The 15,247-nt window shown below is 34.4% G+C and overlaps 3 protein-coding genes across 3 annotated transcripts; 1 reads left to right on the forward strand and 2 right to left on the reverse strand.

Moving 5' to 3' along the window:
- Positions 1 to 1,224: 1,224 nt before the first annotated feature.
- kin28 (TFIIH complex serine/threonine-protein kinase subunit KIN28) lies at positions 1,225 to 2,737 on the reverse strand (the record flags this gene model as incomplete). The annotated part of the gene is made up of 2 exons (XM_040943143.1): positions 2,360 to 2,737; positions 1,225 to 2,246 (listed from the first exon to the last, which is right to left on the reverse strand). The coding sequence occupies exons 1-2, from the start codon at positions 2,550 to 2,552 to the stop codon at positions 1,225 to 1,227; spliced, it is 1,215 nt and encodes a 404-aa protein (XP_040800006.1). The 5' UTR covers positions 2,553 to 2,737.
- Positions 2,738 to 2,802: 65 nt separating this feature from the next.
- On the forward strand, positions 2,803 to 3,894 carry BO72DRAFT_406857 (mitochondrial 37S ribosomal protein mS41). The gene has a single exon (XM_040942334.1). The coding sequence runs from the start codon at positions 2,962 to 2,964 to the stop codon at positions 3,697 to 3,699; it is 738 nt and encodes a 245-aa protein (XP_040800007.1). The 5' UTR covers positions 2,803 to 2,961; the 3' UTR covers positions 3,700 to 3,894.
- Positions 3,895 to 4,124: 230 nt separating this feature from the next.
- On the reverse strand, positions 4,125 to 10,309 carry BO72DRAFT_478372 (Pkinase-domain-containing protein; the record flags this gene model as incomplete). Its single annotated transcript, XM_040947500.1, has 12 exons — positions 9,853 to 10,309; positions 9,269 to 9,782; positions 8,623 to 9,215; positions 8,429 to 8,559; positions 8,345 to 8,361; positions 7,660 to 8,283; positions 6,420 to 6,447; positions 6,167 to 6,227; positions 5,613 to 5,870; positions 5,361 to 5,558; positions 4,247 to 5,305; positions 4,125 to 4,193 (listed from the first exon to the last, which is right to left on the reverse strand). The coding sequence occupies exons 1-12, from the start codon at positions 9,892 to 9,894 to the stop codon at positions 4,125 to 4,127; spliced, it is 3,594 nt and encodes a 1,197-aa protein (XP_040800008.1). The 5' UTR covers positions 9,895 to 10,309.
- Between the last annotated feature and the right edge of the window lie 4,938 nt (positions 10,310 to 15,247).

Genomic DNA, 15,247 nt, shown 5'->3' on the forward strand with positions numbered 1-15,247 from the left:
AGATCTATAATTTATTTAAAACTATACTAAGAATTCTTAATATTACTAATCACTACTAATAAATATCTATATAATTGGTCAGCTTAGATATAGAATATATTATATATTACTTCTAGGTATCCGCCACTCTAATATCCTATTATCAAAAGATATTAGAAGATGCCAGTAAAATATAGAAAAATCTATATAAGAATATATATAAAAATATATAAGAATATATATAAAAATATATAAAAATATATATAAAAATATATAAAAATATATACATAATTATGATTTCTGATTTTTTCTAATCTTTATTATTTCTGATTATTTTTGATGGATTTTTATATAATCTATGCATAAACTCTTATATAATTTTTAGTTATGTCTATTATCTCTAATAATTCCTATCATCTCTAGTAATTTAAGTATTTTTAGTAATTTATTTTTATAGTAATATTTAGTATATTTTATCTCTGAGCTCGCCAGGTGGGTGGCTTCTAGAAATTATTAATTATTACTAGTAATACTATGATTTTTTAAATATAAATTTTAGTAATATGGGGATCTTACCCCTGGCAAGATTATATTATTTATAGTATATTTTAAAATAGAGGCTTTTTCTAGATAATTCTAGTAATTACCAGTAATTTACTGGGCTTTTCAAGCCACCTGGCCACCTGGCGACGTGCGACCCTCCGCGCATGGATTTTGATGCCATACGAGGCGTAGACTTGAAAAATGAAACCACGCTACTCACGGCATAGCGAACATCTAATCAAAAGGTACAGAAGAAAGAATCCATAGTCAGCAGAAATCGATGTCGAACGCTGCTGGACGCCGTCTTAGGCTTATTTTTTGCTACTTGGTGACGATATCACGACTGACAGCGGATGGAGATACTCGCAATCGCTAGCCCAGATTCAGGTGGTATTAGATGGGAGAGCTATAAAACACCGACTCTGTCGGGGGGGAAGGAAGGAACACAAGCTCATTGTTATCCTGGCGCTATCAATTCCCTCCATGCACTTTACCAGTGGTCGGAATACCAGATAACAGCATTAGAATCTATATCTGCTGCATGACTGTGTGCCCCTGAAATCGGGCTTTCTGTAGTAGATAGACCTTTGAGTAATTTAGCCCACTGATAGACAAATGACCTCGCGCGTTGCAGTAGATGCCTTTCCTCAAAATTTGCCTGGAATGACCTCGATTCATCGAGTCTGTTCCGGTAATCGTAAGCTAGTCTCTGGCCGCAGTGAAACTTAGCTGTCGAGCCGCATTCTTGAATGTTGAATCTTCGATTTCCCCCCCTCGCCTGGTCAGGTCTGCGCCCATTTTCTTCACGCCATCGATCTTGCGAGGAAGGTTTTTCTTGTCGGTTGGTGTAGGCTCAGTAGTCCACCAGCCATGTTGCAAAACCCTACAAGCTGTGCTTCGTTTCTTAGGATCCAGGGTGCACATAGACATCAGCAAATCTGCGCCGACAGGACCAGCTGTCGGAAATTGCCTGAGGAAAAAATCTCGGCCCTGAAGAGGAACGACATGGTGGGGATCAGCAGGCAGATAATTAGGTAGTTTGGTTACACCGGGCCAATTGTCCTCATTCGGGGTCCCGAAAGCTTCACATATCTTCGTAATTTGATCGAGATCGGTATTTCCTGCAACGAACGGAACTCGCAGGAGGAGTTCCGCGAAAACCATGCCCATGGACCAGATATCGACAACCCCCGAGTACTGCCGGGCACCAAAGAGCAGCTCTGGGGGACGATACCAGCGTGTAATGACCTGATGGGTCATATTCAAGTAGGGATCAGCAAACGACCTAGCTAAACCAAAGTCCGCGAGTTTCACTTCCCCATCTGCCGCAATGAGGAGGTTATTAGGCTTGATATCCCGATGCAATATGAAATTCTCGTGACAGAACCAGACCCCTCTGGCGAGCATTCCCATCCAAGCCTTAATATCAGCAACGCCATAGTGAATATTTGTATCCTTAATCAGCATCTCGAGATCGCCCCGCGGTAGATATTCGAGAACTAGATTGAGATTTTGATCCTTTGATGAGAAGACATCGTGAAGCGCTATTATGTTGGGATGTGAAAGCTCTTGCAGGTATTTTACTTCTCGAATGGCGTCCATGGAAAGTCCATCTTTATATTCTGCATTGATCTTTATTTTTTTGATGGCGACGAACGAGGACGGATCTGTTCGAAGGTGACCGAGGAAAACAACAGCATAGGTACCTTCACCGAGCCTTTTATCTATGAAACAACCATGCTCATCATTAACCGCCAAGTACAGCGACAAGGTAGTAATGCAAGCAACAAGGGAGGATGCATAGAACCATTCAAGAGAATGAGGTACAAAATCATACCTTTAATATACTTGTGTCTTACATCATCGTTCAATTGCTCGGTAATCTCACGCTCGTTGGTAACATGAGAGGAATATTTCATATTGTGCTTGTATGGTGAGCGTTCAGAGCCATTTACCTCTGACTCTCTTGTCGCATCAGTGGTTTTGGCTGCATGCGAAGCAGGGTTCGGGATCAAAGGAGAAACAGCCATTGTTACTACAATGTAGCAACGTCCGATTGTCTCTAAGAAAGAATTAGTCGAACATCCCACCAAAGTCTAGATTGTTGTGAAGATTGACTAGATAGATAACTGGACACAAGTCAAGGGATTTTATGTTCTCGAATGACAGTGGACCTGGCATCTCGAGCTAGATCTCCAGGAAGGCAGTTTCGGAGTTATGTTGATCCTGGCTGGAACTGACGCCGCCAAAATTTCTCCTCATTATCCCCGACCCGGAGAAGAGAACCAACTGCCAAGCAAGTCTTCAGAAAGGACTAGAGTTTCAACAAAACACCTTGATCTCTCAGCTCAGTTATATTTTCAGATTATTGCCTATCATTACTATTCTCAAGTTTACGACATAATATCCTGACCGGACTGAGTGATCGGCCCAGCTACAATGGCGATGCACAGTCCATATCTTTTCTCCTTGCGAGCAATGCGACCTATTACCATCGGAAAGCAATGCTTCCGGCACCTTCACAAACAAGTGCCTTCTGTTGCAATACCATCGCCAACACCATTTGTCCCAGACGTCCAGACTTTCCTTACACTAATTGGCCGTGGCATGAATAAACACACCAGCAAGCTGCCATCTTGGGACAAACTGTTTTCCATTAGTTCACAAGAGCTTAAAGAGTTGGGTATTGAACCCGCAAGCCAGCGGCGGTATTTGCTCCGCAAAAGGGAGAAATTTAGACGAGGAATTTTCGGTCCCGGTGGTGACTTGCAGCACGTTGTCAATGGTACAGCACAATTGCGGGTGGTTGAAGTCCCGAAGGAGCCAAAGGATGTCGCCGAAAGCCACACATCCGCAAGACTCTCAGATTATGCAGCCAATTCCTCTCCAGGCATGAGGAAGATTGTTGTCAACCTGCCACCAGATGCCAAAGAATATATCCACAACCAATTTCAGCCACCGAAAAAGATCGCATATATGAAAGTTCACCACGGCAACACTATAAGGGGCCCTTTCCTACAGCCGATCAAGGGCACCAAAGGCAGCGCAGCTTTATTCGAGTTGAAGGAAGGTATGTGGGAGGATCGACTTGGAGTCAAGGTGGATGGTGGTGAAAGAAGGCGTGCGGAAGTCAGAGCGAAACGGAGGAGCGAAGAGAGGCGGAAAGGGACTATCTAAAAACCCAGAAATTCTTGAATAAGTCCACATCAGCTTGTGGTACACCTGTTCCTCCTGTTTTTCTACAACCCTGCGCCGAAGTTTGCTGCATGTACTATAGGCATTCATGTTATACTGCTATTGCACTATTTTTATAAATCATACTCGTGCTATCTTGTACACGATGGACTGAATAGAAAAACCAATGCTTTGGCCCAAGTAGTCAATACGTTTGAAGGTGTTTCTGACTCGTAGGATATGTATATTAGCTTCCTAGCCGCAGTTAACAGCGGGCCCGGTGATTGTTTCTTATTTCATGATAAATAACTAATGAATATTAGACAGAGTCTTCTATTAGTTCTGCATAATTATTAATAAGGTAATAAGAAATTACATCTACTATTATCCGCTATCATTTGTTTTGAGGCATAAGAGTAGCAGTAATATCAATTCTTCGCAGGAGCACGCTTTTCGAAATGTATAAACGATTTTCCAGCGGGTTTCGAGAAAAGTGACTAGGCCCAGTAAGTAAAATAGAAAGTATATGTCCGGGTATAAGAAGACTTACTGAATAGTCTGTTTCAGGGATACTCTTTACATTGGGCAAATTGCGGAACTTGAACAACCTTACCAAAGCCGCTGTTATGGCACCAAGTTGTACATAGGCAAATTGTTCACCAATACACCTGTGCCTTCCAGCGCCAAATGGAAGGTAAGGACTGTTTGTGCCCTTGCTAACAAGACCATACCCATAGTCAATTTTCTCTTCATCTTCTGCATTAGACGCAAGGTCCTCATCCCAGCGGTGAGGATCCCACTTTAGCGGGTTGACGAAATACTCCTCAGACCTTGCCGTCACACCAGGTGATGAGAGAACATTATGGGATGTAGGAATCACGTATGGTGTTCCGTCCACAGGCATCGGGTTCTTCACCGCACGTATGATTGAATGGATAGGCGCATGTATACGTAATGTTTCCTTGATAACCTTCGCATGAAGATCCAACTTCTGCAGGCCTTCGTATGTAAGAGGCGGCAAATCAGGGCCGAGGACACGGAGTTGTTCAGCAAAGAGCTCATCCATGATTCCCGGATGTGCTGCAAGGTGTAGGACAATCCAGGAAGCCGTAGAAGCTGACGAATGCTGACCAGCCATGAGAAGAGCAATCATCATGTGCGCGACTTCCTCATCGGGAACCTGAGTGCCATCTTTATATACGCAAGACATCAGGTTCCATACCATGTCTTCGGAGTCTTTCTCAGTTCCAGCATTGCGACGGGCCTTGATGATTTCCATGTATGTTTCTGTCATTTTCCGCTGTGCGGCATCGCGTTTCCGGTTATGGGGAAGAGGAGCCCAGGGTAACATGAAATTGATTGGCGCAAATCCCATGTCGAGGTCATGATATAGCTCAGCAAAGGTGGAATCAAATCTACTTCGAACTTCCTTGCCTTGAAGAGAGCGTGAGGCTGTATAGATGGTGATTTCAGCAACTATTTTGCACACGTCAAAGACACCGCTAGCACCCTGGAAAGCCGGGGAATTCTGGACAAAATCCTCCACTTCATCGGTTATCAGACGCACATAGGAGCGTAAGGCGTCGGAGGTGAGGCCGAATTTGACGAACTATTTTCCGTATTGTCAGCGGCAGAACAGTCTTCATCTGGATGTGTCTGATTACCTTCTTCTGCTCCATTAATTTGGCATTTGGGCAGTCATACACAACATTGCTCCCAAAGACAGGTGTAGTAAGGGGCGAATAAACCTCTTCGGCACAAACATCCCTTAACTTGCCATTGAGAATGAAGTCATTACCCTTAGTCCCAAGGTAGACAGTCGTCTTTTTGCCAAGAAGAACAAAAGTGAATATGTCACCATACTGATGGCGAGTTAGCAGATGAACTACCCAGAAGACCAAGACCTATGAAAATACCTTCTCACGGCACTTGAAGAAAAATTTGTATGGATCCATGCCATAGCTGATTGTACTGCCAATAAAGGGCACCCAATGAAACACTACAGGTGGTTCTTTCGGATTCTTGAAAAGCAGTTGGCCCAAGAGATTGAGCAGGATAGATACAGCAAGTAGGGCTAGCAGTGTTGTTCCCAAGATGACCAGGCTCGAAGACTCTGTGCAATGTTTGCATATAGTATCGAGTAAGACCGCGAGAAAGCCCATGGCTGCGTCGTGCTAGCAGTTGTGAGACAGAACCAGGGGCCGGATGATTGTGCAGTGTGTCAGATAAGGAGGCCCCTACGACCGGAGATAGTAGAAGATTAGTCAGAGCTCTTCCTCGGTAGAAGTAGTGAAGGTGATCCTGAGCAATGTCAAGGTGAGGATTGAGCGAAGAGAAGCGTGTAGGGTGATTGTGGCTGAGAGAAAAGTAGCCCTGACTTGAGCACGGATTCTGCCACTGTACAGGGATCTGCTGTGTATTGATTGGGTATGGTATTAGCCACTAACTTACTTACTTAGCACTACCTTACTAAGGGGAAATAAGTTAAGAAACGCGCTAAAGACACCTCGTGAGATTCCAAAGCCACCGTCCTTGCCTTTGCCCATAAAGCAGTGAAATAGGGAATACATTAGAAGTATCTATTGTATAAGCAATGCTATATTTCTATTCGAGCAGCTACTAATTAATAACTTTTTTTAACTACAGCACTTATCTTAACTCTAAGAAATCTTACTAAAATGATAATAGAAGATATTCTCCGATAAAGACCCTGATCGCAATACATTCGGTCTGAGAAAAATCCCAAGAATACTAATATACTTGTACTAATATAGATATAGATAACATATACGGAGTACTACACAGCAGTTAAAAAGCTTTATTTAAATACTGCCAAGATAGTCTAAGCTATTTAAAGCCTTAGCCAGGTGGTTTTGGAATCTTACGAGGTGTCTAACTTAACGCGTTCCCTTACTCATTAAGCCGTTGGTAAGGTGAGATGATAACTGATCTTGTATTAACATTTGCTGCGTGTGTAATAGTCACTATTGACACCAGCCGTCATTCTAATACCACCAGTATTCCTATTAGACTAGAAAGCTAACCAACCATACCGCCTACTGAAGAGGGCTTAACACCGTGGAGTGACCAGTGGTACCCCTGACTTATCGGGGCAGTGACTAGGTAAAGAATGACTACTTCCACTTGGCCTCTTCTGTTTTTAACCCTTTTCACCGTCTTATTCTGCTGCTGCGGCATCTGCCGCAGCTATTCTACTGTCGCCGAAGCCCCATGCCGTAGGCTGGGCCGGCGACTCACCTCGAACCCAACACTATAGATCACGTGGGGGCGGGCCAAAGAGGCCCTCGCTCATTCTTGTAACTGGAATAGTGACACTACGTCATACGTATGTAGTACACTAGTGCTAAACTCCTCACGTACCTAAGAGACAGAGGTAAGGCAGGTCTTTGGTAGTTTCTGCTTAGGCAGGCATGAAATTTCAGATTCGATCCCAGGCGAGTCCTTTGTACCTTGCATAGAAACTAAAACATCTCGAGGGAGGGGAGTTTATGCCTTTTGGAGATCACCACTATAGCTTAGTCCCGCCAGCGAATAAACAATTCAAGCCATACGTGTAGGCTGTAATCTTACCCATAGAAACCATGTTAACCTATTTGCAAAGGATGTTGTTGGCAATAGACCCCGATAGATCACCTATGCTGACAGGCCCTGGCTCAAACAATGATCCATACGTACAAGCGAATTTCTACCAGGTCCACTGCGGTAAATTTCTTGCTACATGAAGAGATTAAGGCTCTTATAATAGGGGTTTTCATGCGAGAAATTACCAGTCGGAAATGTCTATCAAGGAGTTAAGTGATTTGCAGCATTCTGTGACAGCTACAAGCTTTCACAGAAGCAATATGTAAGCATTGGATCGTAATCCTGTATGCAGGAGGACTTTGATTCGAAACATGAGGGAACTGAGATAAACGCCACAGAACAATTACCTTTATTCATGACTGGGCCCTGTTTCATCCGTAAATAGTAGTGGATCTCCCTGCTCCCCAAGATTGATGAAGTCTTTAGGTGCGCTGTTGTTGTCGCAGGCCTCTCCACCCTTGATAACCTTGGCAGGGTGATTGTGAATACGTTTCCCAGTATGGCTATTGTGGAAAACCCGCACGGTAGCACCGTTGCGCTCCTTGCACTCGTTGAAACTGACATCATTGATACGACTGAGGAGCGTTCTTTCGCGCGCGAGTTTACGCTTGGAAAAGTCCAATTTATCCAAGGCGCCGGTCAGCCCATCCGTACTGTCGGATAAACTAGGGTAAGTTTGTGTAAGCCATGGATGTTCTAAGCATTCGTCGACAGTTATGCGCTTGTCAGCATCGACCGTGAGCATCTTATCAATCAGATCCAAGGCCGGATCCCCGACAGAATCCCAATATGGTGATGGGTAGTCGAAACGACCCATTTTGATTTGTTGTGCAAGGGTGTAAGGGTTTTCCGGGGTGTAGAGTTCATCGGAAAATGGCGGAAAGCCGCAGAGGCATATGTAGAGAACTACCCCAAGTGACCAAATGTCAACTGCTTTAGTGTACTTCCGCCGACGAGACTCCTGCAGTATCTCGGGCGCGACATCTAGAGAGTGAGCTTGAATTTCGAAGTGAGAGATGAGGAACTGGCTATCTGGGTATCTTACAGCTTGGCGTCCCGCATCTGTAAGACAAGAACTGGCGATTAGCAAATATGCTTATCAAAATCACATATTGTATGTACGACATACAGAGTAGTTGTGAATGAATCTTCACCAATTATCTTGGCCAGTCCAAAATCTCCAAGCTTTACTGTCAATCTTTGATCTGCAACGAGAATATTCTCTGGTTTGATGTCTCGGTGAACGATACCACGATCATGCTAACACGGATGGATCATCAGCTAACCCAGGAATGATACAACAACAGTCCATCTGACACATACCAAGTACTTTAGACCTTCAAATATCTGGATGAAAATATGGCGAGTCTCCGTTTCCGAGAACCTTTGTTTGCTGACGATCAGGTTAAAAAGCTCTCCTTCCGAGGCAAGTTCGAGTACAAGATATACCCCATCACTCTCATCGAATGTATCTTTGAGACATAGAAGATTCGGATGACTGACTCCCATCAGAAGCCCAATCTCTTGTTGTAAGGCGTCAGCCTGTGATTTTTGAGAGTCACTTGAACGCTTCTCGAACAGTTTGACCGCATAATGTATTCCCGTAGCTCGTTCCACACAAAGGTATACGCTAGCGAAATGTCCTTTTCCAAGTTGTTGAAGAGTTCTATACTGTTGACGAAAGCGATTTGTATCCCTTGTCCGAGGATATCTGAAGACAAAGCGTGCTTGGTCGAGAATTGTGATCTCGTCACCATCTTCTAATTCTCGATGTTGGTTACGTCCAACAATTGCATCGTTGACAAAAGTCCCGTTGCTAGACAAATCCTCTAGGATAGCAATTGAATCACCTTTCTTGTTCTCAGGGAACAACAGAAAGTGACGATTGGACACAGTGGGAATGTTTAGGACAAGATCTGACTTCTTGTTAGTAATCTGTGCATTGGACATGGCATCATATCTTACTGACCACACTCACGATGGCGACCTATAAGATAGCCTCCTGGTGCCTGTAAACTCGCTCGCTTATTCTTTGACTCAGGCTCCTTGCGATGTCCCTTTTCTCCTTGCATGACTCCGTTAGATCCAAGCTCATGGCTCCCACATCCACTCCTTTTGCGCAAAACCAGAGAGGATGGAGCCTTATCATCGAGGGGAAGGAGATAACCCCAAACCCCTTCCGCAGCTTCGTCTTCAACTTCATCGGCAAGTGCTCTAGGTGGATAAACAAATTGAGAGAGGGCCTGTGTATCGTGAGGCGGGGATGGACTTGGCTGAGGAAACCCAGTACTCAAGGGCGTACTACACTGTTGGACGCGTTTTGTGTCATTCGCGGTTCCAGCTAGCTCTCTATCGTCGCTTCTAGTGCTCAACTCCTGCTGGACTATAGGCGTAGGTAGGTATAACTGATCAATTGGCTGTGGTGGTAATGCTTCAGACCGTCGCGCTTTCTTGAGGTGCTTCGAATCATGCTCCTTGTGTACCTACAATGAGATTTCAATCAATTAGCCTTGCGTGATAAGGTATTAGCTTGGACTCGGTAGATCGATGTACCCTTCCGCGCTTGAGAGAGCTTCTCTCATTTTGTGGTGTCATTGTTCCGCCTTTAACATCATATCAAATTCTCAACTTGCATGTAAAATCCTCAGATCTCATGGTCTGAACAAGACTGGTTCCTTCTAAAATTCTGTTCGAGACTAGCTGGAGATACGGCGGGATTGTGGTTGCTGCTTTTCCAGAACCCTCGACCTGCTACATTCACCTGTATAAGGGGCAGGAAAGCAAGAGCTCAAAATGGATTCCAGATAATGATAGAAAAATCAAGATCGAGAAAGAGAAACAAAGATAAGGAAGATAAGGTTAGGAGATGTGGAAAGGAGATGGCGGGCCGACTGGCTCAATTTCGGCGAGGAGCGAGAGAGTGATGGAATTCAAGGGACTCTGAAACACTCATAAATGGGGGAGATACTGCTGTGGACCTGCTGTTAGGCAATCAATGCAAATCAAGCTGCAACTACGGAGGTGTGTTCCAAAAGTTATTAAACTATACTAATTATCTTGGTAGTAATTAATATATCAGCTGATTATTGGCTACCATATAACTTAATATAATATATTATATTTTTATTATTAATAACGATTTTATATTGAATCACGCAGTTTTTGTTGTTTTAAATAAAATATAAAGCTGTTTAAACTGTAAAATAATACTAGAGAAAGAAATTTAGTAGAAAATCCAGGCTATTTACTATTAATATAGCTATTTAAATATACTATAATATTAGTTGTTATATTTCTTTTATTATATTAAGCTGGTATTAATATATTATTAATTACTAAAACTATAAATTTTTAATAAGATTTAATTTATTACTAAATCTGTATAGCTAAATAATCTAAATTTAATTTTTAATAAGATCTATAAATTTTTTTAATATATTAAAAATATATCTTATTCCGGATGTCTAAAAGTTATTATTAAAGCTATTAAAATCAGATTATTAATATTATCTGTAAGAACCGGGCTTCTTGTTTGAAAATATATAAAATAATAATATTCAAACTGGATGTTTTAACTATATTAATATATTATATATTTGTGAATAATCGCGTATGGCGAAAGATGAACATATGGAAGTTGTTTATTTAATAAAGGGCCTGGGAGACCGGGAGGCTAAATATATTACTTACAGCAAACTATAGATACTAATATTATAAACAGTAATATAAAAAAATAAAGATTTTAATATACTAAATATTAGAAATAGTAATTATAATTATTTCTACTAAAAAAATATATCGCCCTCGATACTATATATATATAAATAAAATATATAAAATTAGTATAAGTATATTAAAAGATATAAAATATAAATTATAAATATAGATAAATATATAGAAATTAATAAAAGCAAAAAATATACAGATATTTTTAATGAAACAAAAAACAGTCTTAATAAAATAAAAAATAAAATATAGATAATTAGTTAATATTATCTTTAAAAATATAAATAAAATCGAATAAATTAAGATTATATTTATATATTTACTAGTCATATTTTAAACTATATTTAAGCCAGTAAACTAAATACTTTATATATAAAATCTTATTTATAAAAATATATATAGTTAATCAAAAATATATTTGATTTTTTGATAATTTTTGATTTTATTAACTGTAGAAGGTTTAAATAGCTAATATTTGAATATATTACTATTATAAAAAATAAATTCTAGTTATAAAATAAAAATAATAAAATATATTTGAAATATATTAAATAGCTTGAGATAATATATATAATATTTAATATATTTAATAATATTAAAAAAAAACTAGAAAATTAATAATTTAGTTTATATAGAATAATTTTAGCTGCAGATATATTGTTGGCTCCAAGCCTTCAAGAAAGCAATAAATAAATAAATCATTATTAATTCTTCTAAGGTTTGCTAGCTTAACTGCCTATATAACATCACCAGCCCGAAGACAGTAAAAAAGAATATTACTCTGCCAGCCTGAGAGAATATTAAGAAGTTAAATATAATACTTTTCTCTACAGAAAAGTAAAAGCGTGTTATAGCAGACATATTACTAAAGCAAAAATAATAGTAAAAATAAGAAACACAGAAATCAACATTGCGAGGAACAGATTAAAAAATAATACAGAAATCAATATCGCGCGGGACGGATTACAATATAAAAAAAATAAGTCTATATATTAAATACAAATACTAAAACAAAGTACAATCAATAAGTTAAAGCAACAGCAGCAATATATTAAAATAATAGAAAAGTTAAAATTAATTTATAGTTTAATAAATATTTATTAATCTTTTACAAATCATCTCGTCAAAAAACTATTATATAAATAGTTTTAATATAAAGATAATATTTTTCTTATTTTTACTTAGAAACTATTTCTTTATATTATACAATAGATATTGGCAACAGAATAAGAATATTATATTAAATAATTTATTAATATTTAAGAAATAGATTTTAAATACTAATATATAAAAACTCTATATATAGTTGTCGATAAATTAAACTATATAATATCTATTTTTTAAAAAAATTTTAGACACAGAAATATTTTTTATATTCGGTAAAAAACTTAGATTAAAAATTTTTATAAAATTATTAACTATTACTTTAACTATAGGCTTTGTCTAAACCAGATACTAATTAACTATCTAATTATAAAGCTTCGGCTTATTAAGATTATTATTATTAAAAAATATTAATATAATAAAAGTTTTTTCTTTTTTATTAAATAAAAAATATATAAATTTTTTATTATTATTATTTAAGGTAGAATATTATTACTTTTTTATTCTAATTTTTACTTTTTTATCTATTTAAACTTTCTTTTTAAGAATATCGAAAAACTTTTTTATATTTTTAATATATTAAAAAAAAGACTTTATAGTAAAAATAATATAACTTTTTATTTTAATCTGGTTTTAAATCTTATTTAACTAATTATATAAATATATTTTATTAAATAGTTTTTTATAATTAATCTGCTATATATTATTTTTTTAATCTAATATATTATTTTTCAGCTTCTGGAGTTTATTATCCGATAAATTAAATATTATATAAAAAATATTAATTTTTTAATTAATAATATCTTATTACTAATAATTTATAACTTTATTAAAGTTTTTTATTACTTATTTAGCTTTATTAATTTATATTAAAAATAATTTAAAAATTTTCTTTTTAATCTTATATTTTAACTTAAACTTAAATAATATATTAAAAAAATTAAAATAAATCTTAGAAATATTCTTTTTATATTAATTAATAATCTGATAAATATTTAAATAGATTTATAACTAGTAAAAAATATAAATAATTAAATTATTAAAAATTATTTTATATTTATAAATATAACTAATATCTTATATCTATTTAATTTTAAATTTTAGTAGTTTAGGCTCAACGTAAATAAATAATATTAGAAGTAGTTAAAAATATTAAAAAAATAAATCTATTAATATTATATAATTAATAAATTAAATAATTAAAATATCTTTATTAATCTTATAGTTAAAATATTATAATATAATATCTGGAATTGGATTAGTATCTTAATAATATAAAACTTTCTTATTATTTTTTTTTAAATATTTTATTATTAAAAATATCGAAGATACTAGTTATAAAAATAATATTTTTAAAAACCAGTTTTTCTTTATACTTAAAAGATTTATTATATTAAGAAGAATTATAACTAGATTTAAAATCTAAACTATTTAATTATAAATAAAGATAAACAGAACCGAAATCTGATTTAAAATTAAATACTATTTTAAAACAGAATTTAAAAGATTTATTAAAAAAAAGAGAATTATTCAACTAGATTATTTTTATATTTAAAATAATATTAGTCTTTTTAATTTTTTAATATTCTTATTATTATTCCGGCTTTAAGCTAAGTTTCTTTTTATTAAAATAATAATATTTTATTATAAAAAAAATCGAAAAAATTTAATATTTTTTTTTATAGAGCTAGATAGTAAAATCCTATTTTACAAATATTATTTTAATATTCCGAATAAGTTTTCTTCTAATTTTTTTTTATTTTTTTTTTAAATTTTCTTCTCTGCTTAAAGAACTTAAGTATATCGGTAATTATAATCTTCTTTAAATTTATTAAGCTTAAAAGATAACATAAAAATTTAATAAAAAAAAACAGATTTTTCGATAAAAAAAAGATACATGTTGTTTAAGAGAATAAAAAAAGATTTTTAGTTAAAAAAATAGTTTATATGAAAGTTAATATAAAAAAAGAATTATATAAGAATAATAATTAAGTATAAAAAAATAGTTAAATATTATATATTATAATAAAGATAAAATAAATAATTATTATTATTTTAAACAACTATAATTATATTTTAAAATATAAATTATATATATTAGTCTTTCTAAGTTTAGACTACCAGTTGGTTAAGAATATTATTAGTTATATTTTTTAACTAATTTTTTTATTTTCTATAGATCTTATTTTTTATATTAGATATTATATTTATTTATATATTCGAGTTATTTTACTAGATATTTAAAATTACTATTTTAAAAATATTAATTAAATAGAATCTTAATTTTATATAAGTTTTCGGTAATTAAATTAGATTTAAATAGTCAGCAGTTAAAAAGATTTTTTTTTAAAATATTTTTTAACTTTCTAATATATAGTTCTAAATATATAATACTAATAACTAAATAAATTTATAAATTTAAAAATAGTTTAATAAAATATATTAATATTAATTTTTTATTTAAAACTTTAAAAAATCTTATAAATATATTATTAAATTTTTTTTTAATGCTGCTAAAGTCTTTTAATCTTAATAAAAATAGAACTTTATTAGATTATTTTTTTTAAATATTATATTCTTATATTAAATATTATATTAATATTTTATATTTATTTATATTATTTAAAATACTTCTATTATTATTATATATATAAAAAAATTTTATAATTAATTAATTAATTTTATTATTATATTAAGATTTAGAATTATCGGTAATTCTATACTATATATTAATATATATAATAAGAATTAAATAAAAATATTTTTATAGAAATTTAAAATTATTTATAATTATAAAAACAATTTAAACCAACTAGTTATATCTATTAAAAAAATAACTATATAATATAAAAAAATTTTAACTATTTAATTAATTTTTTTATTTTATTTATCTGCTTAAATATAGCTTACAGTAATAAATTATTACTTAATATTAAAGAATTTAAATAGTACTATTTATAAATTAGATAAAAACTTTAAATTCTAATTACTAATAAAAACTTTAAAAATCTTTTAATTACTGAAAGTAAGTTTTTTAAATAATAGATTTATTTATTATATTATATTCTAGTTATATTAATCTAGTATAATTATAATATATTTTATATATTTATAAATA

This window comes from Aspergillus fijiensis, assembly GCF_003184825.1.
Source record: "Aspergillus fijiensis CBS 313.89 unplaced genomic scaffold BO72scaffold_32, whole genome shotgun sequence".
Taxonomy (NCBI): Eukaryota; Fungi; Ascomycota; class Eurotiomycetes; order Eurotiales; family Aspergillaceae; genus Aspergillus; species Aspergillus fijiensis.